The 27,377-nt window shown below is 43.3% G+C and overlaps 2 protein-coding genes across 3 annotated transcripts in view; one reads left to right on the top strand and one right to left on the bottom strand.

The window, feature by feature from the left end:
- The window catches only part of ZBTB25 (zinc finger and BTB domain containing 25), a 55,963-nt gene extending 50,855 nt beyond the window's left edge, over positions 1–5,108 (top strand). Inside the window, exon 5 of the mRNA XM_030812074.1 lies at positions 5,041–5,108. The gene's annotated coding sequence lies outside the window, so the exon portion shown is untranslated. The remainder of the gene's footprint in view (positions 1–5,040) is intronic.
- Positions 1–27,377, bottom strand: part of MTHFD1 (methylenetetrahydrofolate dehydrogenase, cyclohydrolase and formyltetrahydrofolate synthetase 1) — a 72,666-nt gene that overhangs the window by 5,344 nt on the left and 39,945 nt on the right. For both annotated transcript variants that reach the window (XM_030812050.1, XM_030812054.1), the window contains exons 12-25: positions 27,217–27,353; positions 24,472–24,518; positions 23,076–23,183; positions 22,854–22,928; positions 19,028–19,130; positions 15,498–15,574; positions 14,414–14,554; positions 12,913–12,981; positions 12,508–12,619; positions 12,271–12,410; positions 9,938–9,979; positions 6,372–6,472; positions 5,057–5,234; positions 807–914 (exon numbers count right to left, since the gene is read on the bottom strand). In XM_030812050.1, coding sequence (XP_030667910.1) covers positions 807–914; positions 5,057–5,234; positions 6,372–6,472; positions 9,938–9,979; positions 12,271–12,410; positions 12,508–12,619; positions 12,913–12,981; positions 14,414–14,554; positions 15,498–15,574; positions 19,028–19,130; positions 22,854–22,928; positions 23,076–23,183; positions 24,472–24,518; positions 27,217–27,353 — 1,438 coding nt within the window. The remainder of the gene's footprint in view (positions 1–806; positions 915–5,056; positions 5,235–6,371; positions 6,473–9,937; positions 9,980–12,270; positions 12,411–12,507; positions 12,620–12,912; positions 12,982–14,413; positions 14,555–15,497; positions 15,575–19,027; positions 19,131–22,853; positions 22,929–23,075; positions 23,184–24,471; positions 24,519–27,216; positions 27,354–27,377) is intronic.

Raw genomic sequence — 27,377 nt, 5'->3', positions numbered from 1 at the left:
TGGGCCCTGTGATTACATGGATTCTTCAATTTATTTGAAACATCCAACTCCCTTTATATACATCTCTATCTTGCTGTCCTCCAGCTTATTTATTATGCCAAAAAAAAAAAAAAAAAAAAAAGAACTGTTGGGTGAGGGAGTTAGGTACTCACAACTGTAGTCCACAAGTGAATATTTTATTTCCATCTATGGAAATAACATAAAACCAATTTAAAATAACAGTTTGGAGTAGATATGAGAATAAAATTGGAGAGGGTCAGGTGCAGTGGCTCATGCCTATAAATTCCAGCACTTTGGGAGACTGAGATGGGTGGACTGCTTGAGCTCAGGAGTTCAAGACCAGCCTGGGCAACGTGGCAAAACCCCATCTCTACAAAAAACACAAAAATTAACCAGGTGTGGTGGTGCGTGCCTGTAGGCCCAGCTACTCAGGAGGCTGAGGTGGTAGGATCGCTTGAGCCTAGGAGTCAGAGGCTGCAGTGAGCTGAAATTGTGCCACTGCACTCTAGCCTTGGCAATGGAGCCAGACCCTATCTCAAAAAAAAAAAAACTGGAGACGTTCTCAATATTTTGGCAAGACGTTCTGTATTTCCTCATGGATTTCTACACATTCATACACCACCTATGGGTAAATAAAGAACCAGGGACTGGGCCGCCTAATCCAAACCCAGTATTTCAGAGGAGAGAAGGCTGCCACCCAGAGAAGTGAAGCAACAGGTACTTGGCAGGGCTGGGAGGACCCAGAGATTGTGACTCCAAGTCCTGCTTTACAAAGAGTTGAAAGGACAAACTAACCAAACATCTACCTGCTTTGTGTACACTTCAGCTTTGTGTTGAGCTTCGGGGAGTAATTCAATGTCATCTGCTCCATAGATCTTCTGTGCAATGATCCTGATTTTATCCTCAACTGGGAGCTAATGCACAAGAAAGAGATGGGGACACCATGACTGGACACATGTGAGGACATTTAACCAGGACAAAGCCACATTCTAGGTCAGAGTCCCTAAAAGGGGCAGAAGATGGTTTTTATATACATATATAAGCAAATAGTTTGAGGTTGATTGGGTTAAGAACACTTTCTTTTCTTTTTCTTTTTTTTTTTTTTTTTTGAAATGCAGTTTCACTCCATTGCCAGGCTGGAGTGCAATGGCGCAATCTCAGTTCACTGCAATCCCTGCCTCCCAGGTTCAAGTGATTCTCCTGCCTCAGCCTCCCGAGTAGCTGGGATTATAGGCACATGCAACCAAGCCCGGCTAATTTTGTATTTTTAGTAGAGACAGAGTTTCTCCATGTTGGTCAGGCCGGTCTTGAACTCCCAACCTCAGGTGATCTGCCAGCCTTGGCCTCCCAAAGTGCTGGGATTACAGGTGTGAGCCACTGCACCCAGCCAGGAACACTTTCTTTTAATATCAAGCCTCAGATTTTATAAGTGAAAATATCCTACAGAGGTAAAGTTTTTATGTCTATATGTGCAGATATATTTATACACACATACATATATATATATATAGATATACATATTAATATATATTAAGGTTTTAAATATGTACTTACATAAGTACATATTTAAAATCTCTCACTAAGTACATCATAAACAGTGTTGCTGCCTACCCAACAATAATTATTTCTTCATAAATAAAAAGTAGATGTTCAGGCTGGGTATGGTGGCTCATCCCTGTAATCCCAGCACTTTGGGAGGAGGCCAAGGCAGGAGGATCACTTGAGCCCAGGAGTTTGAAACCAGCCTGGGCAACATAGCAACACTCTATCTCTTTAAAAAATAAAAATTTTAAAATAATAATAAAAATTAAAAAGTAGATGTTCTAATACTGGAGATCAGTCCTGTCAAACCAGACCTGGGGACACTGTTTATGAAATAAGACAACCAATGTCCATCTACATAACTCCCAGTCTGTATATGAGAGGCAGATGCTACCCTTAACACAACTGATTAAGTGCAAGCACCAGGAATTAGGAAATAGTCATAAAATCAAAATCACCTAGGTATTAGAAAAAACAACCCAGTGATTTACATGATCAACACGCATTGGGCATGTCCACTTTCTGTGGCACCTGAAGCAAACAGTGCAGTGGACAGAGACCAGTGGTCTAACTGGTGAAGGCCTCAGTCCCATGGGCTGTTTCCTCCGGGGCAAAGCCTTCAGAGAAGTGGAGCTGGCTTCTTAAATGCTGTGTAGACTAGTTCAGGGCATTAAGATTCAAAGAGAACAGAATACGGAGAGGTTGCCTAAAGGAAATGAGAAGCAAAGCTACTCATGGGTAATTTGGATGAGCAAATTACAAAAATTAGGCAATATATCTGTCTTTATAGCAACTAAAGCTAAAAGAACATATTAGGCAAGTTTTTATTTACTTATTTATTTGAGACAGAGTTTTGCACTTGTTGCCCAGGCTGGAGTGCAATGGCGTCATCTCAGCTCACCGCAACCTCCACCTCCCGGGTTCAAGAGATTCTCCTGCCTCAGCCTCCCAAGTAGCTGGGATCACAGGCATGCGCCACCATGCTTGGCTAATTTTATATTTTTAGTTGAGAAGTTTCACCATCTTGGTCAGGCTAGTCTCGAACTCCTGACCTTAGGTGATCCACCCACCTCAGCCTCCCAAAGTGCTGGGATTATAGGCATGACCACGGCGCCCAGCCAAGTTTTGTTTTTAAAAGGAGCAATAATCTATCTATAAAAACAAAAATTCCCTTTTGAACTAAACAATGATAATTTATGAAGGGGCTTTATATAATGGGCATGAATAAAGTGAATATTCAATAAGGACTTTATAAAGATGAAGCGCAGATTATTTTCATATGCATCTCATAACTGGAGCTCTATAAATGCCAAGGCACATTTAGAACTTCTGAAGCAAAAGCACTTTGGTTGAAGGGTGATTTAAGACTAGCAGACGCTGAGTAAGACAAAAAGTGGCAGCCTCCTGTTTGCCAGAATGGATAAAAGTCGCAAGTAGAAATGGGTTCTAAAGTCCTTATGTCCCTGCTCTTTCAGGTCTCCTGCTGGTTTTCAAGGACTGGGCTTCCAGCCTTGGGTGCTATGCATTGGAGCCTGGAGAGGGTGCCTATAAATGCTTTGCATTTGTGTGCAAATTTGTGTTTATGGCATTTTTCTTTTTTCTAAAAGGATGATTGCTGAACAGATTTTAAAACTTGTCTATAAAATCAAAGCTCAACAGGAGAATGTCAATGTCAATGTTAATTAACTGTAAGTGTATTATATCTGCAAGGGGCACAGAGAAATAAGAGAACACTAAAACTCAAGAGTAATAAGTTTATTCCTTCTGCTTTTTTATGGCTGTTTTTGAAAGTCTATGATTATTAAAAACCAAGCCAGGCCAGGCACATTGGCTCATGCCTATAATCCCAGCACTTTGGGAGGCTGAGGCAGGAGGATCACTTGAGCCCAGGAGTTCAAGACCAGCCTGAACAATATAGGGAGACCCAGTCACTACAAGAAAAATAAAAAAATAAAACAAATTTTTTTTTTGAGACGAAGTTTCGCACTTGTTGCCCAGGCTAGAGTACAGTGGCATGATCTCAGCTCATTGCAACCTCCACCTCCCGGGTTCAAGCGATTCTCCTGCCTCAGCCTTCCAAGTAGCTGGGATTACAGGCGCCCGCCACCACGCCCAGCTAATTTTTTGTATTTTTAGTAGAGATGGGGTTTCACCATGTTGGCGAGGCTGGTCTCCAACCCTTGACCTTAGGTGATCCACCAGCCTCGGCCTCCCAAAGTGCTGGGATTACAGGGGTGAGCCACTGTGCCCGGCCAATAAAACAAATTAGCCAGGCTTGGTAGTACATGTCTGTGGTCCCACCTACTCAGGAGGCTGAGGTGGGAGGACCACTTGGGCCCAGGAGGTTGAGGCTGTAGTGTGCCATGATTGTACCACTGCACTCCAGCCTGAACAACAGAGCAAGACCCTGTCTTAAAACAAAAAACTAACAAAAAAATCAAGCCAAAAACTAGCCTAGAGAATAGGAAAAATTAACTACAGCATATATCTCATATTCCTAACAAAGTTTCCAATTGTTGTTTCCATACTACTTAATGTCAAATCACATCCTGAAATACACTGGACAGATAAATGAAAACAAAACACAACCCTATAATAAGAACAACCTTTTCCTGAACTAACTTTATTGTATCATAGAGTAAGCAGGGCTCTACTTAGACCAGGTGTAATTTAATTTGCTTAGTGATGGAAAAAATGATGAAGCTTCCTGGAGTACTTTGGTTTTGCATGTGAGGGCCCTGAAGTTGAGGTAGCACCTTACCGGGAAGTGAGCGTGGGGGCACACTTCTTTCCCCTACTACTGAAAAGCCATCAGAAAAATTTTGTAAGCTCGATGCAGCCCCTTACCAATCTGCTACATGGTTGGTGCCTTGTGCTAAGGCTACAGTGAATTACATATTTGGTCTATATGTAACCTTCTCTTCTGCCACCTGTACTTTGAACCTTTTCAAAGTTAGGATATGAGCAACGGTTCCCCCTCCACCCTGTGGTATTCCTGCTTAAATCCCCTCTGTAAGTGAGCAGCGGCATATGTTTATAAGAAGGCTGTCTGGGTGGGCGCAGTGGCTCATGCCTGTAATCCCAGCACTTTGGGAGGCCAAGGCAGGTGGATCACGAGGTCAGGAGTTTGCGACCAGCCTGGCCAAGATGGTGAAACCCTGTCTACTACAAAAATAAAAAAATTAGCTGGGCACGGTGGCGGATGCCTGTAATCCCAGCTACTCGGGAAGCTGAGGCAGGAGAATCACTTGAACCCAGGAGGCGGAGGTTGCAGTGAGCCGAGATCATGCCTCTGCACTCTAGCCTGGGCAAAAGAGCAAGACTCCATCTCAAAAATAAAAAGAAGGCTGTCTACAGCTGGGAGTCCAGGCTGTGGTGGTGTAAGTCACCTACGTGGGAATCAAACCACAAGGCTGAAGCTGCGAAGCATGGGGCCCTAAAAGAAGTAGCCACACGGAAACTTCACTGTGCCCCTTTTGTCTTTTTCTTTTTTTGCAGACAGCAAATCACTCACCTTGAGGTCATAAAGGAGCTGGAAGCTGCTGGGTGCTTGTGCTGCTCTCTGGACGGCCTGAGCCAGGGCTAAGGCACCCTTGCCCCCTTCTGCCCAGTGAGTGCACTTCACGGCATCAAAAGCCCCATGTTCTCTGGAAAGGCGGCCGATGAGGTCCAGCTCAGCCTCTGTATCCGTCCTATAAAGGAAGCACTTCATATCAAAGCATGGAAAATGGCTGGAGAGACAGAATTGTCTTCTTTTTGCCATTAAACCTCTTGTGAATTACCCACTGATAAACGAACACTAACCAAGAAATTTGTCCTAGGTTTGAATCTCAGCTCCAAAACTTACTAGCTGGTGACTTTTGGCCAGTTACCTAATCTTTATGTGCCTCAATTTCCACCTGGGTAATATGGGAATAATCACAGCACTTATTTCATTGGGACGTTATGAGACTCAGATGGTAAATCCATGTAAAGTACTTGGAAAATTCCCAGCACTCCACAGGGAATCAGTAAATACTAGCTTTTAAGAATTTTGCTGGCTGGGCGTGGTGGCTCACACCTGTAATCTCAACACTTTGGGAGGCCAAGGTGGGAGAATCACAAGGTCAGGAGATTGAGACCGTGCTGGCTAACACGGTGAAACCCCGTCTCTACTACAAATACAAAAAATTAGCTGGGTATGGTGGCAGGCACCTGTAGTCCCAGCTACTAGGGAGGCTGAGGCAGGAGAATGGCATGAACCCGGGAGGCAGAGCTTGCAGTGAGTGGGTGAGTGGAGATTGTGCCACTGCACTCCAGCCTGGGCAACAGAGACAGACTTCGTCTCAAAAAAAAAAAAAAAAAAGAATTTTGCTTCCCATTCTACTATGGTGAGGCCATTATAACAAAACCCTGACCACCAATGCAATACCGAAACAACCCACACAAGCTCTTGCATGACCCCTTCCAGCGTAATATGCCCAATTCTTTGTCAAGACAACATCCCACCAGATCCAGTAAAATAATGGAACACTATAGGCCTATGACCTTCTGTTAGCATAAAAGGCCTCTAAACATGAAACAGGAACATTGAACTTCAGGCTTGTGTGTTACTTCCCCCAGTGGAAAGGAAAAGGGCCCATAGGAGCTGAATCTGACTTTGGGACCCTCAGTGGGTGAGGTGGTGAGCCCCCTGTGACGTACGTAATGCCTGTCACAGTGCAGGCTAAAACCACAGGCTATAACCAATAGCAGTAACTGAAAAACAAAATAAAGCTAAAAGCAGTGCTGTAAAATCAGCTCCAGGAGATTTTCCATATTCATCCTTTTCTCTTACACTCTACACTTACTTGAATGCATTCACGGCCACTACTACTGGAATTCCAAACATTCTGGCATTTTCAATTTGTTTCTTCAAGTTACTGAAGCCTTTTTCAACCAACTCCAGGTTCTGTAACAACAGTGAAAGGCCTATGAGATCAGAGAGTTGAAAACCACTGCAGGTTCTTCTTCAAAGGCAAACAACCTCCTTGAGCCAGCAGCCACTCACTGTCAGGACAAGGACGCCAAGAAAGAAGAAAGAAGGTCCATTCGTGCATTTTTTCCAGTGTGGTGAGTAGATGCTATGGAGAACTGCAGCTTTCACTCCAGCCTATGACACTAGAGTGGAGCTCTGCTTGTTTCCCAGCCTTCAAGAAAAAAAGAGCTGGTATATTTGCTGTCATTATGCCACAACATTGTAGCTTATTTGCTGTTTGAAAGGAATTAGTTACCCTTACCCAAATTATATTTACCAATTGTGTTTATAGATTTTATGTATTCGTAGGGTTATAATACAAATTGACTCTACTCGGCACAGCACAGACCCTTCCATCAGAAGACAGAGCCTAACAACATAGTGGCTGGCACAGAAGAGGTATTCATTATATGGCTGCTGTAAATACTGCCAGGAAATATGAAGTAAGCAATGATGTTTTCAAAGGTTTTAATGAACTCGACCGTGAACGAGGGCAAGAAATAAGATAAATACTATCTTTAGGAATCAGGCCAGTGGCTGGGCCCAGTGGCTCACACTTGTAATCCCAGGACTTTGGGAGGCCGAGGCAGGAGAATCCACTTGAGCCCAGGAGTTTGAGACAAGCCTAGGAAACATAACAAGGCCCCATCTCTACAACTGAGAAGTTAATTAAAAAAAGAAAAAAAAAAGGGCCGGGCCTGGTGGCTCATGCCTGTCATCCCAGCACTTTGCGGGGCCGAGGCAGGTGGATCACAAGGCCAAGAGATTGAGACTACATTGGCCAACATGGTGAAACCCCATATCTATTAAAAATATAAAAATAAGCTAGGTGTGGTGGCGGGAACCTGTAGTCCCAGCTACTTGGGAGGCTGAGGGAGGAGAATCACTTGAACCCCAGAGGCGGAGGTTGCAGTGAGTTGAGATTGCACCACTGCACTCCAGCCTGGTGACAGAGCAAGACTCTGTCTCAAAAAAAAAGAACTGAGCTGGATGTGGTAGCTCACACCTGTAATCCCAGTAATTTGGGAGGCTGAGATCAGAGGATCACTTGCACCGAGGAGTTCAGCAGCAGCCTGCCTGGGCAACATAGGGAGACCTCATCTCTACAAAAAATTAAAAAATTAGCCTGGTGTGGTGGCATGTTCCTGTTCTTCCAGCTAGTTGGGAGGTTGAAGCAGGGAGACTGCTTGAGCCCAAGAGTTAGAGACTGCAGCTATGATCACGCCTGCCTCTGCACTCCAACCTAGGTGACAGAGTGAGACCCTGTCTGTAAACAAAAAAAACCAAAAACCGGCTGGGCATGGTGGCTCATGCCTGTAATCCCAGCACTTTGGGAGGCCGAGGCGGGTGGATTACAAGGTCAGGAGATCGAGACCATCCTAGCTAACATGGTGAAACCCCATCTCTGTTAAAAATACAAAAAAATTAGCCAGACATGGTGGCGGGTGCCTGTAGTCCCAGCTTCTTGGGAGGCTGAGGTAGGAGAATGGTGTGAACCCGGGAGGCGGAGCTTGCAGTGAGCTGAGATCGCGCCACTGCACTCCAGCCTGGGTGACAGAGCCAGACTCCGTCTCAAAACAAAACAAAACAAAAAAAACCCACCAAAAACCAAGTACTACAAACTAAAGGGAAGCAATTAAGGAAATGTATCTTTAAGTATGTTTACTGCAGCCCTGCTTGTAGCATTGGAAAATTGTAAACATAAACCTCCTCCAAGGGGGACTGGGCCAATGAATTATGATATATATACTCAATAAATATTTATCATGCAGATGTTATGAAAGTGAGACCCATCTGTGTTAACATGGAACCTGTCCAAGATGTACTAAAGGTGCAAAACCATGGAGAGCTTAATTATTCCATTTTAGGACAAACACAAAAATACATGTGTATAATTCACGAAAAATTTTTAAATGTTGAGAAATATGCACTGAACTGTTAAGGGGACTCAACTCACATACATTATATTCTTATAATGTTTAATTATTATTTTTTACAAAGGGTATATTACTATTGTAGGCTTAACAATACATTAAATATTTTAAAAATAAGAGTCTTCTATAAAAATACATATACCGAATCATGAGCAAAACCCAGCAGTAATGTTTGTGGATCCCAAAAAAGCAGAAATGGGTAGGATAAAAGGTGGAAAACAACTAGGTTCATTATAAGTGTGATTTATGCTTTTTTCCTTTAATAACTGAAAACTGAGATTATGATTTATTTGAGCTTTTAAAGAACACTGCTAATTCTTTACCTCTAGTCACATGAAAACCAATTAATATGTAAGGCTGATCAAGAACAGTTTTAAATAAGTAGAATTTCTTAAAGGAAGACACCAGCTGGGCCAGCTAGGGGCAGTCACTGTAATTAGACACAGGAAAGGCTGTGGGGTGGCAGGAGGGCCAGAACTGTGAATTCCCCTCCTACACATGAATCAGACAAATGACCATAAAAGGCAAACCATAACTCAGAAGACAGGCAGACTCAAGGTACCAGCAATTTTTTCTAGCCAGTTTTGAAATACTTCATTTGGGGCCTGAACAGTGACCCTGTATTGCTTGATAATTTAAAAGCCTTCCAAAAAGGCAGAAAAATTGAATTAGCAGTGACAGCAGGTGACCTTGCTACCTTATCTGATGGCCTGTCTCTCCTGTAACCACCCCAAACTGGCTTTAGAGATGTTTCTTTGATGGTAAATGACATAAATATGAAAAGATTTGAGCTCACAGTTGTTCTCTAGCCTCCTGTTTGATGCTATAAATATCCAGGAAGCTTTGTCTAGAAAAACAACCAGAATCCTGACCATATATCTTGGCCCGTTAATATGGATTTAAATCTGCAGAGGAGAAGCCATTTCAAAAAAGGTCTCTACTTGCTTCTGATCTGAATGGCATTTGGAACTTACCCAGCCAATGCAGGGAAGACAATGGAAGGGAACTGCTATTAGTCTAGGACAGGGTTTCTCAGCCTCACACTCCTGACATTTGAGCTGGATAATGTTGTAGGGGCTGTCCTGTGCATTAAAGCATGTTTAGCCAGCATCCCTTGTTTCTACCCACTAGATTCCAGTAGCACTCCCCACCTCCAGTTGTAATAATAAAAAAAAGTCTCTAGACATTGCCAAATGTCCCCAGGGTCAAAATCAGCTGTTGAGAAGCAACCACTGGTCTAGGGCAGTGGCTTATTGACACCCTATGTGGGACAATTCTGTTTTGTGAGGTGCATCTTCCCTATCTACTCATTTAATATAACCCCTCAGCACACTGCAGGCCTTTTGGCACCCTGCACCCTGGGTCACAGCAATAACCCATTCATTTCCACACGGGCCAGGTGGAGAAATGCTGATTCAAGGTGTGGTGCTTTCTAGGACACATAATGAGAAATAACTCAGGTTACCTCCTCTATGTAAGCCTTAGGAAGAGGCAGTCCAGCAGTAACCTGGAAGGAAAAGAAACAGAGTCAGAGGCGTTTCCTATTTAAATCTCCTAGCTTAAAATGGTGCTTGTCACGTGTTAAAGGCAAGACGCTGCAATGCTGGCAGGCTGTACAGTAGTATAAGATTATTTCCTGCCCTAAGGACTTAGGGTATGTAACCAATCACACAGCACAGAACAAAATTGACTGCTTTGAGCAGCATGGAAGACCTCTATGACCTGAATTAAGGAGGTGAGAAGGACCGGATCGACGGCAGGAGAGGTGGAAAGGGGTGTACCCTAGGCAGGTGCAGTGACTCATCGAGTGAAGGCCATAGCAGTGGGGTTGGAAGTCAAGGGGAGTGTGGGGAAAGAGGAAGCAGTCGGGCCTACAGAAGTCACCCTGGGATGTCTGTCGATAGAGCCCGTGATGAGCCCTGCCATGGTTTCATGAGCTGGTCCACAGTGCCAACCTAGCATTGGTGGAGCTGAACCGTGGTGCAGGGTCAATACAAACAAGAGGGAAAACAATACAGAAGGATTTTCTTTCTCTTTTGTAGAGTATATCTAAAGGATGGAGGTGTCTGGTGCCACCCCGCCCCGCCCCCCAGCCCCTGGTCTTGATCTATGCCATGGCTCAGCCCTGTTGCATCCACAGAAATGAGCAAGTGGGTGAAGGTGTCCATTTCATGGGCCCCACCATGGGCAGTGGATAGTGATTAAGAAGCTCTGCCCTCTCCCATTGCAGTCAGCCTATGTGCTCCAACTCCAGAAAGGGCTGTGTGGAGGCAGAACAAGAAGCAAGGACCTTACAGGTAGCTTCCTGCCAGCAAGCTAATGGGAGCAGGAGGCCTACTCTCTTGACAGAGCCATATGTGCAAATGTTCCCCTCCATGCACAGCATTATGGGACATTATCCTGACTGTGAGGTCAGGAGGAAGCAAGGAAAGGAGGAGCGATGGTGTGAGGGTGAGTGAGGGGTGTAAGAGAGAGGAATATTAGTTGTGACTGGGGAAAAAAAAGGGAGTCTATCCTGCACTACTAGCAGAAAGGGGCGTGCTGGGTTGGGAGTGCCTTTGGCACTAGGGATAACTAAGACTGGCTAGGGGTTCTGGGGTTGTTATGGCAGCATTCCCAGTATGCTCTGGGGACCCAATCCTTTGAAGGGGTCCATGAAGTCAAAACTATTTCCATAAGATTCTGTAACATCTTATGGCCCTTTTACTCTCATTATCATTCTCTCATTGAGCATATAATGGACTTTTCCAAAGGTTATGAGACATGTGATGTCACAACAGATCAAGTGCTATCTTCAATTAAGCCAGACCCAGAGAAGATCTGAAAAATGTACAATGCCTAAATTTTGCTGGGAAAAGATAGTGTATTTTCATGTTTACAAAGTTCTTTATGTTAACATGTAACTCAGTTTTAATTTCTAATATGGTAAATCTCAATAGCTATAACCCACATGAATAAAAGCTCTTTTAGGCCCTCAATAACTGTCAAGAGTGTAAAGAGGTTCTGAGGCCAAAACAGAGAACTGCTACATTAGGACAAACCCCGACCAAAAGAAATTTGATTTTTATCCTGTAGGTGAGGGAGGCCTTATTTCCTAAGTTACAATACAAGCTCCTGGTGGACAGGAATTCAATAGTTTTTCAAATGATTTCAGAAAACCTAGCACCATGTCTTTTCACGTAGGCCCTAAAGAAAAGGTGTTAAAATACTAGGATAAAAAGTAGTAGGAATTTCTAAGCAGTAGGAATTCAGAGAAATACAAAATTCAGGCTGGAGGTGAGGTCGAGCCAGTCTCCACCTGTTTCTCTGTTACCCAGGGCAGCCCTGGGCAGATCCGCCGTTCTCCTCTCCCCCACTCCCTCCCTAGGGTGTGGAGGCCCTGTCCAGCATGAACTACTCAAGAAGGGGCTGACCTCTGTCTCAGCTAACTGGTTTGGTTGGCTGGTTGCCAGTGTCACCATACAGAGGGATGCAGATTTAAAAAGAACAGTCTGAACGTAAAACAGTTTTTTGTGGGGCTAGCCAAGTACACGTCCTTGGAGGGGTTTAGATATTGTCAGATGTCCTCCGAAAGGTAGGCTAGGCAGCCGATTTTGGCCCTCTTAAAATGCTGAGCACTGACAGTGCCTGTGAGTGATAAGGCAGCCAACACAAGGGCTGTCTGCCCGTCCCTTGCTTTTACAGCCTATTAATCATGAGGATAAGAGCAACTCAATGAAGAAACAGGCAGCAGTCATCCAACTTCCTTTCGGCCGTCAGCACACTGCCGATAATCAGATACTTCAACCCACCGCTCACCATGGGGCCGCCCCCGTGCATCTTGAGAGCCCTGACAGTGGCAACAAGCACCACCACATGAGGGCAGAGGCTGGAATACCGGCATTTGATGTTAAAAAACTTTTCCATTCCAATGTCTGCTCCAAATCCCGCTTCCGTCACTGTAAAGAGGAAAGCAACAGTAAAAATGCCATCCCAATTCCCCTGATGTTAAAAGAAACATACAGTCTATTCACTGGTTTTGCAAAAAATACTAACCTACAAACCCTTCTGGGCCAACAAGCTTGAGTGCGATCCGGTCTGCAATGATGGAGGAATTGCCATGTGCGATGTTGGCAAACGGGCCAGCATGGACAAACACTGGAGTGCCCTGTGGAAACCAGGACACCATGAGCTGAGCTGCCAATCTTGCTTCAAAGTGGGATCACACACTCAACGGTATGGAATTGATTTAGAATCGGAAGGAAGAATACTTCCCAGAGGGAAAATACAAAGTCATCTCTTTTATTTCAGTAACGTCCCAGTCACAGGTGTGAGGAAGAATGAGAAGAAAGAGATGAGCAAGTGGAGAAGGTCTTGACTACCCAGGTTAAGTGTGCTTTATAACCACTCTGCTCTGACTGTCCAAAACCAATTCAAGAAGGCAGGAGTCACTCTGCTCACCTCCAGTGTCTGCATGAGATTGGGCTTGATTGCGTCCTTCATAAGCACTGTCAGTGCACCACTCACCCCCTACAAAACAAATGTGTGCAGCATCAACTCCCACCAGCAAAAAAAACCAACCTTCTGAAACCAAGAGGTTGGTTTCAGAAGGTTTACCCATGTTAGCCATCTTGGACCAACTGATACTTTTACCTGAATTGGACCATTCATGGTTTTTTTCTGGATATGCTATGAAGTTACCGATTGTTTATTTATTTATTTTTTGAGATGGAGACTCGCTCTGTTGCCCAGGCTGGAGTGCAGTGGCACAATCTCGGCTCACTGCAAGCTCCACCTCCCAGGTTCATGCCATTCTCCTGCCTCAGCCTCCCGAGTATCTGGGACTACAGGCACCCGCCACTATGCCCGGCTAATTTTTTTGTATTTTTAGTAGAGACAGGGTTTCACTGTGTTAGCCAGGATGGTCTCAATCTCCTGACCTCGTGATCCACCCGCCTTGGCTTCCCAAAGTGCTGGGATTACAGGTGTGAGCCACTGCACCTGGCCAAAGTTGCCAGATAGAATAAAAATGATTGGCCGGGCGTGGTGGCTTATATCTGTAATCTCAGCACTTTTGGAGGCCGAGGCAGGTGGATCACAAGGTCAGGAGTTCAAGACCAGCCTGAGCAACATGGAGAAACCCTGTCTCTACTAAAAATACAAAATTTAGCCGGGCGTGGTGGCACACGCCTGTAATCCCAGCTACTCAGGAGGTTGAGGCAGGAGAATCTCTTGAACCCGGGAGGTGGAGGTTGCAGTGAGCTGAGATCGTGCCACTGCACTCCAGCCTGGGTGACAGAGCAAGACTCAGTCTCAAAAAAAAAAAAAAAAAAAAAAAAAAAAGACATTCACCTGTAATATCTGGAAAAACATGTAACTCTGGAAACAAGCATCTTAATCAAGCTCTGCTGCTGACCAACGTGAGAAATCCATTCTAGACTAGTTTAGGGCACGGCAATGCTCATTCCCAGAGTACTCAGTTATTTGTAACTCTGGTATCTGGGCAGAAATTTCTATACATACCAAACTCAATATGTGTCTTCCAAAGCTGAAACTGCAATATTACGCAAGAGTTCAATACCAACTTTTAACATCAGGTTACTCTATTAAGCCATCAAAGTGTAACTGAACTAACTAGCAACAAAGATAAAGCAATGGTACTCTTGATGTTCTCTGCAAATTGAAGTCATACACCCACTTTTAGAGATGCCCACAGGATGAAGATGTTACTCAAATCACCTGGAACTTGTGATCTATTACTAAAGCATACCAGCGATTATTCACTCTGATATACTTTTTAAACATTTCATAATTATCTTGTAATTAGCAAAATAGGATTAAATTGATGAGTTAATTGCAACGTCTTAAGTACAGCGTTAAATTTTGTTATTAATAACTGCTGAAAGACCCTAGGACAACAGACACAGATATGTCGCCAAGCCTGGCGTGTCTGGGTACCCACCAGATCTTCGGCACTGACGGGCTCTCCTTTCTTACTGGATGCCACCACCATTTTGCCCAGTCTGTCTCTCATGTCTTCTAGAGAAGTGGTGAGAGCCAGGACAGCCATAATTTCACTGGCCACAGAGATATCAAACTGGGCCTGTGGGCAGGGAAAAGAGGTACTAGCAAAAACTTTGTGTTAAACTAGAAGTGTGAATTGCAAAAGTGATCCTTTTTTACATTTGAGGCTTAAACAAATAGCTTAAAAGGATAGAATAACAGAATACTACCCAAAATACTTAATGAAAATAATCCTCTAATAGCAAAAAATATATTAATTAATTATTCCAAGACCCTGAGTTGTCAATTTTTTTTTTTTTTTGAGACAGAGTCTCGGTCTGTCGCCCAGGCTGGAGTGCAGTGGCACAATCTTGGCCCAATGCAACATGCACCTCTTGGGTTCAGGCAATTTTCACGCCTCAGCCTCCCAAGTAGCTGGGATTACAGGCACGTGCCACCATGCCCAGCTAGTTTTTATATTTTTTTAGTAGAGATGGGGTTTGGCCAGGCTGATCTCGAACTCCTGACCTCAAATGATCCGCCCGCCTCGGCCTCCCAAAGTGCTGGGATTACAGGCGTGAGCCACCACGCCCAGCCCTGAGTTGTCAATTTTTTTAAATAAATGTTATAGTAGGACCAAAAAGCTATGATTTTATCCCTATGAAGGCCGCTTATAATCATGCGCTTATTGTTTCTTTCATATACAAGGGAACAATATGGTACCTCTTAAACCAAGGAGATATACAGTGAAATGGCTACAAAAAAGAAGCAATTTTAATCAATTTCTATGCAAGGATATTCACTTGGGGCTCTCCACCTCCAGGAAAAAATGCTGGGGGAAAAACACACAGGTGACACATGGGATTTATTGCAAAAGCTGTCAGGAGTGCTCAATGCCACACACCTACTCACTTCCATTTTAAAAGGGAGAAGGCAGAACAACACCTGGCAGTATCAATCGTATGAGAGAGGATGGAGGAGGAGAGAAGCAGCAAGATCTAGTGCCTCTGAACTAATTCCCTTGGAAAGGGACAAATTGTTACCGTCCGTGTGTGACCCTTCTCCGTTGGAGCCTGTCCAATCGTGATCTTCCTCAGGAATCTATCATTGGTATCCAACACTACAACAGACAGGCAAGATATAGAACGATTTTGAGTAAAAGGACCACAAAGTTAAAGGAAGCAGCAGAGTTTTAAAGCAATAAGTCTAATTTCATGATTGTCTATCAATATTTCAAAATGGATGGCAAAGCTAGAATATGTGTTAAAGTTAAGAAATGATGTTCATCTACCATAAATACACAGGAGTTATTTTTAAAGCAAAGGAATGTGGAATGGCTTGGTTTTATTCCATCTAGAGAATGCAAACAGTTAACTAGAAATCTGGAATCTATTTTAAAGCATATTCCACATATAAGAAAAACAGAGCAGTCTACATTTTTTCAAAAGACTGAGGTTTGTGTTGTTGTTCTGTGGGATGATGACTCACTGACTTTCCACCACTGTAAGAAACACAGGAGCCATCAAATCAGGGCAAGTGCAAATATCTTTTGAAACATGCTGGGTGCCAGGCCTGGTCTGGAAATTTAGGAAACGTAACACACTTAGCAGAGATAATTTTTATTCTGATGACAGAGTACCTATCCAATTATATAACCACAAAAAACATGGCAAAGACCAAGCAATTAACCAACTAACGACCTCCCAGGACTAACTACTGTTAACATTTTAGTGTACCCTCAGTTCTGGTTTTTTGTATGTGTAGTGTAATAGGAAATGTATTTGACCTTTGTCATGGGTTCCTGACAAAAGGCTCATAGAGCTCTTGGAATTCCAAGGATGATAGGAGTGTCTTGTTATTCATTACAAACTCCTTTTGATCACACCTGAGTTTATGGTAATAAGTGTCTTATGGTAGGTCTCCTAGACAGCCTCAGGAAAGGAATGGTCACCAAAAAGACCAAATGATTAGAGGGCTGGAACTTTCAGTCCCACCCACCAACCTCTGGGTAAGGTGTTAGGGGTGTATAAAACTCTTGAACAGGCTGGGTGCGGTGGCTCACACCTGTAAATCCCAGCACTTTGGGAGGCCAAGGTGGGCAGATCACCTGAGGTCAAAAGTTCGAGGCCAGCCTGACCAACATGGAGAAACCCTGTCTCTACTAAAAGTACAAAATTAGCCGGGCATGGTGGCGCATGCCTGTAATCCCAACTTCTCAGGAGGCTGAGGCAGGAGAATCGCTTGAACCCGGGAAGCAGAGGTTGCAATGAGCTGAGATCACTCCAATGCACTCCAGCCTGGGTGACAAGAACAAAACTCCGTCTCAAAAAAAAAAAACTCTTGAACAACATCATTTGATGAGCCTCTGGGCTGGCGAACACATCCAGGTGCTGGGAGAGTGATGCCCCCTATGTTTCTCTTCCATCTGGTTGTTTCTGAGCTGTATCCTTTATAATAAACCATAAACACAAGTGAAATGCTTCTCTCAGTTCTGTGAGCCATTCTAGCAAATGAACCTGAGCAGGGGGTTGTGGGGACCCTCCAGTTTATAACCAGTTGGTCAGAAGCACAGGTGACAACCTGGACTTGCCATTCGTGTCTGAAGTGGAGCAGTCTTTTAGGACTGAGCCCTTTACCTGTAGGATCTGCTCCAGACAGTTAGTGTCAGAATTGAGTTAAATCATAGGATACTCAGTCAATATCCACTGGAGAAGTGAAAGCTGAATTGTTGTGGAAGAAAAAAACTACCCATCTGGTGTCAGAAGTGAGGTACTGAGAGTACTATGAGTATAGAGAGGAAAGAGGAGTTGCCATTTCAGTATCAAATGCCAAACAGTATCAAAGAAACACAAAATTAAATTGATCCATATTCCTACTAATAACATCATTGCTGATGACTGAATATGTTTTAGAAGAAAGTTTTTCATCTTAGAGATTGGTGAAGAAGTGTAAGGATGTGAGATGCTCACAGAGTACGAATTTGCCTATATATTTTGTGAGTTTTTTTTTCCTTTCAAGATGTTTTCTATTTCAAAATTAAAATAATTTCGAAGTAAAAAAACACACACACACACACACACACAAAATGAACAAAAAAACCCAGTTCATACTCTAAATGAGTCAAGGAGAAGCATTTTTAAGGTACTTGATAACATGCCAAATCATTTTCCATAAAGACTGTCATAATTTCATACCAAAAGCATTGTCTTATATAGCAATCAGACACACACACACACCCCACTCTTGCTGTAATGTGTTGTTAGAGCCAACCCTTATTTTTCAAAAGAAAAAAGTATCAGGTTTCATGTAACTAATATTTCTGTAAAAAATAGCCAGTCAATAGGTATGACTGCCTCTAGTTGCTTAGAAAACATGAATGAGACACGAAGCAAAAGAAAAATAAATCGGATACTAAATCTTCAAAATGGACTTTTAGCTTATTCCTTATAAAATATTATACCATTTGTCTAAAGCTATTGAAGCAAAGGAAGAGAAATTCCAATGTGGTTTTAGACATTGAGAGTGTCATCTAAAAAATGCCATTAGCTAGCAACGGTTATTGAGTCAAGGAAAATCACAAAAACAGTCAATAAATTGGCCTTCAGCTGTATTCTAAATGAGTGGATGAAGATTCCTTCTCTATAGTGATACAGAATAGAAGGTGGCATTGTTGATGCAAAGCAAAATCTAAGCTACACTAGTTGTGCATTGAGAAAAGTAGCATATGGCAGTGAAGCCAGGCAACCTACTTACTAAGTTGGTAAGCATTTAAACCTTGAAGGCTACCTAATATGCTATAAGAGAATTTAATAAAATGAGGTAAAAAGATGATTAGGTAGGCCGGGCGCAGTGGCTCATGCCTGTAATCCCAGCACTTTGGGAGGCCGAGGCGGGCGGATCATGAGGTCAGGAGATTGAGACCATCCTGGCTAACATGGTGAAACCCTGTCTTTACTAAAAATACAAAAAATTAGCCAGGCATGGTGGCGGGTGCCTGTAGTCCCAGCTACTTGGGAGGCTGAGGCAGGAGAATGGCGTGAACCTGGGAGGCGGAGGTTGCAGTGAGCCGATATTGTGCCACTGCACTCCAGCCTGGGGGACAGAGCGAGACTCCATCTCAAAAAAAAAAAAAAAAAAAAAAGATTAGGTAAGCTAGAGAACTACAGAAAAAAATCAAGTCATTTATGCCACACAAGAGTTCTAAGAATAAAGGTCACACATGATTCAAGAAGTGATTAAACATAATTTCTCTACTTCATGACACTAAAACTTTTTGCATAAAATTAAATTTGTAAAATGTGATTTTTGGTTTAACTACCCTAATTTCAGTCAACACTGAATAGCCAGCAAAATGTTCGACCAACCCAACAAAGAGAGATTTGATGATAGCTAATAAGAAGAGATACTGAGAGAGGTGGCAAGAAAAAGAAATAATGTCACCATCTTTGTCATGCCTTAGCTGGTAAAATACCAACATGGAAGCTTCTGAGCCTCACATTTTAACAACTCTTCTGGAGGGTGTAGGGTGTGCAATATAGCCAAAACAAACAGGGCTTGTATACTGCTCTGCTACCTCTTTGCCAAGTTATGGTTTCTGGATCAATGTCCAATCTTGCAAATCTGTTTATCTCTTCATCTGTCAGTGTGGTAGGGTCAGTCTTTTCAATGCCTAGTCTCTGAAAGGGTAGGAAAATGAAAACATAAAATAAGACAAACAGAAGCACAATAAACGTAAGACAAAAATTTTGACCCCTAGCTCTAAATGGGATCCCCTCTAGGAAATGCAAACCATCTTAAATTCAGAAGGAAAAACTGAAAGCTGGGGGTTATTTCCTACTGCCAGCCTAAAAAAAGACATTACAAAAAATTATCTCCAAATAGGTTGAGTTTATTCAGGAATGAGAGATGAGGATTATAACCTAGGATGCCACAAATATGCCTAGTGAGGGAAGGGAAGCTTTTACTAGCAAAGAAGGAGAGCTTCGGCTGGGCATGAAGCTCAGCCTGTGGCTGAGCCTGTAACCCCAGCACTATGGGAGGCTGAGATGGGCAGATCACCTGAGGTCAGGAGTTTGAGACCAGCCTGGCCAACATGGTGAAACCCCATCTCTACTAAAAAATACAAAAATTAGCTGGGCATGGTGGTGGGTGACTATAATCTCAGCTACTTGGGAGGCTGAGGCAGCAGAACTGCTTGAACCCGGGAGGTAGAGGTTGCAGTAAGCCAAGATTGCGCCACTGCACTCCAGCCTGGGTAAGACTCCATCTCAAAAAAAAAAAAAAAAAAAAGAAAAAGAAAAAAAAGAAAAGAAAAGAGGGAGAGCTTCACGTAGTCTGCTTAGAAACAAAGTTCAGGTCAAGGCTGCAGTGAGCCATGATTGTGCCACTGCATTACAGCCTGGGTGACAGAGCAAGACCCTGTCTCAAAAAAAAAAAAAAAAAATGCAGAATTCATCACTCCCAGAAGCTCAAAGCCAGAGTTGTCAATTCATTGGTGCAGTTGCCACTACTGGGTAAGTGCCCTTTCAAGAGCATCTTATCTGAATTACTCCCATCCTAAAGAATGTCTAGTGATAAGTCTTGTCATGGAAACATAAGTATACATTTGAAACGTGCAAGCTGTGCAAAGCAGGAGATGTGTGAAGGACATGAAGGGATTTCTTTTGGGGTTTTATAAAGTTGTTGGAAACAATTTTTGCTTTTGTTTTTTTGAGACAAGGTCTCATTCTGTCACTTAGGCTAGATTATAGTGGCCCAATCATAGTTCACTGCAACCTTGAACTTCTGGGTTCAAGGGATGCTCCTGCCTTAGCCTCCCAAGTAGCTGGGTATAACTACAGGTGCATGCCACCACACCTGGCTCGTTGTTAAATTTTTTTGTAGAGACGAGGTTTTGTTTCATTGCTCAGGCTGGTCTCGAACTCCTGGGCTCAAGTCATCCTCCTGCCTTGGCATCCCAAAGTGCTGGGATTACAGGACTTGCAAACAGTTCTTATCACAGACATGTAAGTGTAACCCTCCTCTTCTTCATGTCTTCCCAGCCCTGTTTTTTCTGGGTCTGACAAAAGTGATTTTATCCCGATATCTGCAAATTCACATTACTCACACGTGTACAAAGGTATTATTAACATGTTTGTCCCTGTAACTGAGCACCAGAAGATTTCCCTAAGCCTAGACCTAAATAATCGTAGTATCATAGTGACCAAGAAGTGTTGTAAAACACAAACCCAATTTTTTTTGAGACAGTCTCTGTCTGTCACCCAGGCTGGAGTGCAGTGGGGCATCCTCAGCTCACTGCAAACTCTGCCTCCCGGGTTCAAGCGATTCTCCTGTGTCAGCCTCTCAAGTAGCTGGGACTACAGGCGTGCACCACCACGCCCAGCTAATTTTGTATTTTTAGTAGAGATGGGGTTTCTCCATGTTGGTCAGGCTGGTCTCAAACTCCCGATCTCAGGTGATCCGCCTGCCTCGGCTTCCCAAAGTGCTGGGATTACAGGTGTGAGCCACCACGCCTGGCATCCTCATCTCTCAAAAAAAAAAAAAAAAAAAAAAAGCTGGGCTCAGTGGTTCATGCATGTAATCCCAGCACTTTGGTATGCCAAGGTAGGCAGATCGCTTGAGCCCAGGAGCTTGAGACCAGCCTGGGCAACACGGCAAAACCCGGTCTCTACACAATATATAAAAATCTGGGCATGGTGGTACCTGGCTGTAGTCTCAGCTACCTAGTTGGCTGAGGTGGGAGAATCACTTGAGTCCTGGAGGTCGAGGCTGTAGTGAGATGTGATTGCACCACTGCACTCCAGCCTGGGTGACAGAGTAAAACCTTTTCTCAAAAACATAAACAAACAGGCCGGGTACAGTGGCTCACGCCTGTAACCCCAGCACTTTGGGAGGCCAAGGCAGGTGGGTCACCTGAGGTCAGGAGTTCGAGACCAGCCTGGCCAGCATGAGGAAACCTTGTCTCTACTAAAAATACCAAAATTAGCTGGGCATGGTGGCAGGCACCTGTAACCCCAGCTATTCAGGCTGAGGCAGGAGAATTGCTTGAACCCGAGAGGTGGAGGTTGCAGTGAGCTGAGATCACACCATTGCACTCCAGCCTGGGAGATAGAGTGAGACTCTGTCTTAAACAAGTAAACAAAAATCAATAAATTTTTGAAAAATTAAAAAACAGAAAACAAAAACAAAAAATCCCTTGTGGCCAGACGTGGTGGCTCACGCCAGTAATCCCAACACTTTGGGAGGCTGAGGCAGGACCATCGCTTGAGACCAGGAGTTTGAGACCAGCCTGGACAACATGGCGAGACAAGGTCTCTACAAAAAAATAAAATAAAAAATTAGCCAGGTGTGGTGGTGTGTGCACCTGTAGTCCCAGGTGCTCAGGAGGCTAAGATGAGAGGATTGCTTGAACCTGGAAGGTGGAAGCTATAGTGAGCTGTGATTGTGCCTCTGCACTCCAGCACAGTTACAGAGAGAGACCCTGTCTCAAAAAAGAAAACAAAAAACAAAAAAAAACACCTCTCTTTTGCTATTCCTTTATGGTCATACCCTCCCTTCATACATATCCTTAGCATCTATTGATCTGTTCCCTAGCACTATAGTTTTCTCTTATTGAGAATATCATATAAATGGAGGCATGCAATATGCAAGCTTTTGAGACTGGCTTCTTTCACCCAGCATAATGCCACTGAAATTCATCCAAGTTGTTGCATGTATCAATAGCTCATTTATTTTTATTGTATGGATGTACCAGTTTGTTTATTTATTCATCCATTGGAAGACATTTAGATTAGTTCCCAGTTTTTGGAAATTATTAATAGAGCTGCTAAAAGCATTAATGTACAGATTTTTATGTGAACAGAATTTTCATTTATTTTGGGTGAGATTTCTGGGTCAGGTGGTATGGTGTATGCTTACTAACTATACATTTGTTATAGAAATTCAAATAAAATATAGATATAACTACGCTTTTAACTATTTAACACAGACCCTTATCTATTCAGGGCAAGGCAAGTATTATTTTACAGACGAGTACACGGAGAAACAAGTCATTTAACAAACTTGCTTAAGGTCCCAGTGATGCAAACTCCAAAGGCTGCTATGCTGCCACAGTGGCATCCTGACTCTTGTTCATGTTATAAAGGAAGTGTCGTTTTTTTCTTAGTAGAGGGCAGGTTGTCAGTGTTCTATTTATTCCACACTAGCCACTTCTAATCTATAGATAAATGAGAAATAACCTCTACCATCAATCTTTGCTGTGTATATCATGACTTTAAGACTATGATTACTGATGTAACTTCATCTAAAATAGGCTACTCCAAGACGACTTTTATGTCCTCATCAATTATCAGATTCCAGATTCCATACAATATAAAAAATGTGGGAGAAAAAAAGCTTACCTTTAACCTTCGGATTTGGATGTCAGAGAACTTTCTCACTCCATTTACTGATGGCACCAAACGATTAAAGAGAGCCTTAAAGAAAATAAAGGGGCTTTAAAATGAGAGGAACCCCGTTGCCTTGCTACCTGCATTCTCAGCACCCAAGAGACCAACACTAATTCAGATGGTTCAATACTTTCAAAAGTGTTCAGTGGGGTTCATGGGGCTTTGGCATCCTACCTTGTCTGTCTGGGTCAGTTCATGAAATATCCGAGCATCAATGGCCGCAGCAACGAGGTTATTAGCTGCAGTGATGGCATGGATGTCACCTGTGAGGTGGAGATTAAACTACAAAAGAACAGAAGCCACATTAGTCTCCCAGCTGCTCTGTATCTTTCCAACTTCCATTCTATTGCAAAGCTCAATCCCTATTCTAAAGCCAATGGAATACTGAAGGCAGCCCAGTTAGTGGACAAAAACCCAATATAGGGAGTTCTTGAAAACATAAATGACTGGCTGGGCGTGGTAGCTCACAACTATAATACCAGCACTTTGGGAGGCCGAGGTGGGCGAATCACTTCAGGCCAGGAGTTCAAGACCACCCTGGGCAACATGGCGAAACCCCATCTCTACTGAAAACACAAAAAGCAGCCAAGTGTGGTAGCGCACACCTGTAATCCCAGCTACTTGGAAGGCTGAGGCAGGAGAACTTGGGAGGTGGAGGTTGCAGTGACCCAAGATCACACCACTACACTCCAGCCTGAGCAACAGAGTAAGACTCTGTCTCAAAAAAAAAAAAAAAAAAAAGAAGGAAAAAGAAAACATAAAAGACTAATTATCTGTCCGCAGAAGAATCTCCTCCCAAATACAGAACTTGCAGTTTTTCCAAAATGAAATGTCCAGAGACCACAAATACCACACCACTGGGATCAACAGCCACACTGGGTTACTGAGGACACACCTCAAAACAGCAAGGAAGAGTGCACGGGAGCAGCACCAACTCTATGCACTGTTCCCATTTCTGCAGTTACATAAATGAATTCTGAAATCTCTGTGTGTTGGTGCTTCCAATACCATGCTTCATTTGGTCATTTGCTTATAATAATCATTCCCACTGAAAGCCAAAGTTTGAAACCAAACTGTATCACAAGTCTACAAATTAAGTTGTTTTCCCCCTAGGTGTTGCTTTTGCTGAGAAACAAGTCATTTGTCCACTAGGAGCTCTACAAAAAAGGCTAATCTCCAGAGAGAAAAAGCCATAATAAAGAATCTAGGCTGGGTGCGGTGGCTCACGCCTATAATACCAGCACTTTGGGAGGCCGAGGTGGGCGGATCACGAGGTCAGGAGTTCAAGACCAGCTTGGCCAACACGGTGAAACCCTGTCTCTACTAAAAATACAAAATTAGCTGAGTGTGGTGGTGCATGCCTGTAATCCCAGCTACTTGGGAGGCTGACACAGGAGAATTGCTTGAACCTGGGAGGCAGAGGTTGCAGTGAGCCGAGATCGTGCCATTGCACTCCAGCTCTGGGCAACAGAGCAAGACTCCGTCTTGGGGAAAAAAGCTGATCTAATTCAGCACCCTCCCCCTCCAAAAAAAGGGGGATCTAATTCAGCCAAATCCCAGAATACTTTACCTCTTCCATAGGAATGACCTGGGAGTAGCCACCTCCTGCAGCGCCACCTAGGGGACAGGTCAAGGGTAGAGACTCAGTTAAGCATGCTTCTCCAATGACTTAGAAATCAAATAAATGCAAATGCATTATTGTAACTACTAAGCACATTTATTTATTTACTTTTTACAATCATTTGGACAGTTTTGATCAAGTGTTTTCTAATACTAAATAGTCTCTCAATTGAAATCTGAGTTTAAATGACAAAACCATGAACAAATATATACCTACTCATTATCTTTAGAAATAGGTTCCTTGTGATTACTGGCATTTGTTAAAACACCCAGTTGACAGTTACATAAAGGCAAAACTGTTCAATTTCCTACTCTCATAAAGCTACTTTGGCTTTTAAAACAGAGATATTTAAAATACATACACCTAACAAAAAGACTATAATTTTTCCTAAATAGAGATAAATAGATTAGGCTGTTAGAAAGCAGCCTAATTGCTAGATTTTTGCTGGCCTACTTGGATTACAGGTTGAGTATCCCTTATTTAAAATGCATGGATTTGGGTTTTTGTTTTTCAGATTTTGGAATATTTGCATCATACTGATCCAGCATCCCAAATCCAGGATTTAAAATCTGAAATGATCCAATGAGCATGTCCTTTGAGCATCGTGTCAGCACTCAAAAAGTTTAGAATTTTGGAGCCTTTCAGATTTCAGGTTTCTAGATTTCTGATGCTCAATCTGTATTAGCCAAAAGCCAGTTGAAAATGTCCAGGACACCAAGCATGGCTGCTCATGCCTGTAATCCTAGCCTGGGAGATCAAGGCTGCAGTGAGTTATGATCATGCCACTGCACTCCAGCCTGAGCTGGGACTCCAGACAGAGCAAGACTCTGTCTCAAAGAAAAAAAAAAAAAGTCCAGGTTACCACGTTATCAGTGCAATAAATGTAAATAATATATATATATATATATATATTTTTTTTTAGACAGAGTCTCATACTGTCTCACAGGCTGGAGGGTAATGGGTTGGGATTACAGGCACATACCACCATGCCCAGCTAATTTTTGTGTTTTTAATAGAGACGGGGTTTGCCATGTTGGCCTGGCTGGTCTCGAACTCCTGGCCTCAAGTAATCTACCACCTCGCCCTCCCAAAGTGCTGGGATTTCAGGCATGAGCCACTGCATCCAGCCCAGAGATATTAATATGTATTTTGTTTCTGTGAGGCAGAGACCGTGCAGTGAGGCAATTTGCAATAAGAGTAAAAGGAAAATAATGGGTTCAATAAACAGAACAAGGAATAGCTCGTGCTGAAGTTGAAAGGGGGTTAAGACAAGCTCAAGAGCAGAACAAAGTGATTATATTTATAAAATAGGTGGAAGGGTGGGCTAGGCATGGTGGCTCACGCCTATAATTTCAGCATGTTGGGAGGCCGAGGCAGGCAGATCACAAGGTCAGGAGTTCAAGACCAGCCTGGCCAACATAGTGAAACCCCCATCTCCACTAAAAACACAAAAATTAGCCAGGCATGGTGGCATGCACCTGTAGTCCCAGCTACTCGGGAGGCTGAGGCAGAAGAATTGCTTGAAACCAGGAGGCGGAGGTTGCAGTGAGCCAAGACAGTGCCACTGTACTCCAGCCTAGGCAACAGTGCGAGACTCTGTCTCCAAAAAAATAAAAGGTGGAAGGGTGAAGGTGTACCCGGTGTCAACATTTGTAGTAATTGCTAGAACAAGCAAAATGTGATACCCTCACCAAGCAGAGAAAGCTAACTCTAAGAACCTATCATAATTAATAAAAATTATTTTAATTAAGATAGCAGCTTGGCACGGTGGCTCATGCCTATAGTCCTACCAATTTGGAAGGCTGAGACAGGCAGATCACTTGAGGTCAGAAGTTCAAGACCAGCCTGGCCAAAATGGTGAAACCCCGTCTCTACCAAAAATACAAAAATTAGCCAGGCATGGTCATGCACGCCTGTAATCCCAGCTACTCGGGAGGCTGTGGCAGGAGAATCTCTTGAACCTAGAAGGTGGAGAGGTTGCAGTGAGCCAAGATCGCACCACTGCATTCCAGCCTGGGCGACAGAGTGAGTGAGACCCTGTCTCAAAAAAAAAACAACAAAAAAAACACATGTTCTTAGTACCGCAGCAATAAAAATCTGAAGGTAAAGTATGAGTATGGTAGTAATTTAGAGCTTGAAATAGACATGGAAGAATCACTCTGGTACTTAATACAGGTGCCTTTGACCAAGCCACCTCTGAAGTCCCAGTTGCTGCTATTGTAAAATGGTGACAATACTATCTCGTACTGGATGATAAAATAATATGCAAAAACTGCTCAGCACAATATCTGGCACAAAGCATATATTCAATAAAGGTAGGCTTTTCTTATTCCCAACAAAGTGAAACATCTCTGAGGTTTGTCATTTTCTCTGGAGTGTCCATAAGATGATCAGTAGCTATAATTACCTTTATGGTTACTGTGGCAGTGGACTATGAGGGTCAAATAAAAGCACCTCCAGCTACATATCACCCATCCCAGAGAATCCCTGTGCAGTGGCAAACAGTGACAGAGGAGCTGGGGAGATCCAATGACAGCCCTCATCAAAAGCATGACTACAGAGGTTTGTGAGAATGACATTCCTGGTGTTGAAATGAGTTGAAGACCCCATAAGTATCATAGGTCGCGTGGGCCTGGGAGGACTGAAGGAGAAGCAGCTCCCCTGTCACCACCCATGGTCCAGTCTCACTAGTACCTTTTATTCCAAAGGTGGGGCCCTGAGAAGGCTGTCGCACACACGCAAAGACATTCTGGTAGAGATGGGCACCAAGGGCTTGCACTAGCCCGATTGTAGTTGTGCTTTTCCCTTCTCCCAGGGGTGTTGGAGTTATTCTTCAAGATGAAAGCAAAACAGAA

Source organism: Nomascus leucogenys, chromosome 1a (genome assembly GCF_006542625.1).
Source record: "Nomascus leucogenys isolate Asia chromosome 1a, Asia_NLE_v1, whole genome shotgun sequence".
NCBI lineage: Eukaryota > Metazoa > Chordata > Mammalia > Primates > Hylobatidae > Nomascus > Nomascus leucogenys.
Note: the sequence above shows the minus strand (reverse complement) of the source record. Positions and strands in the feature narration are given on the sequence as shown.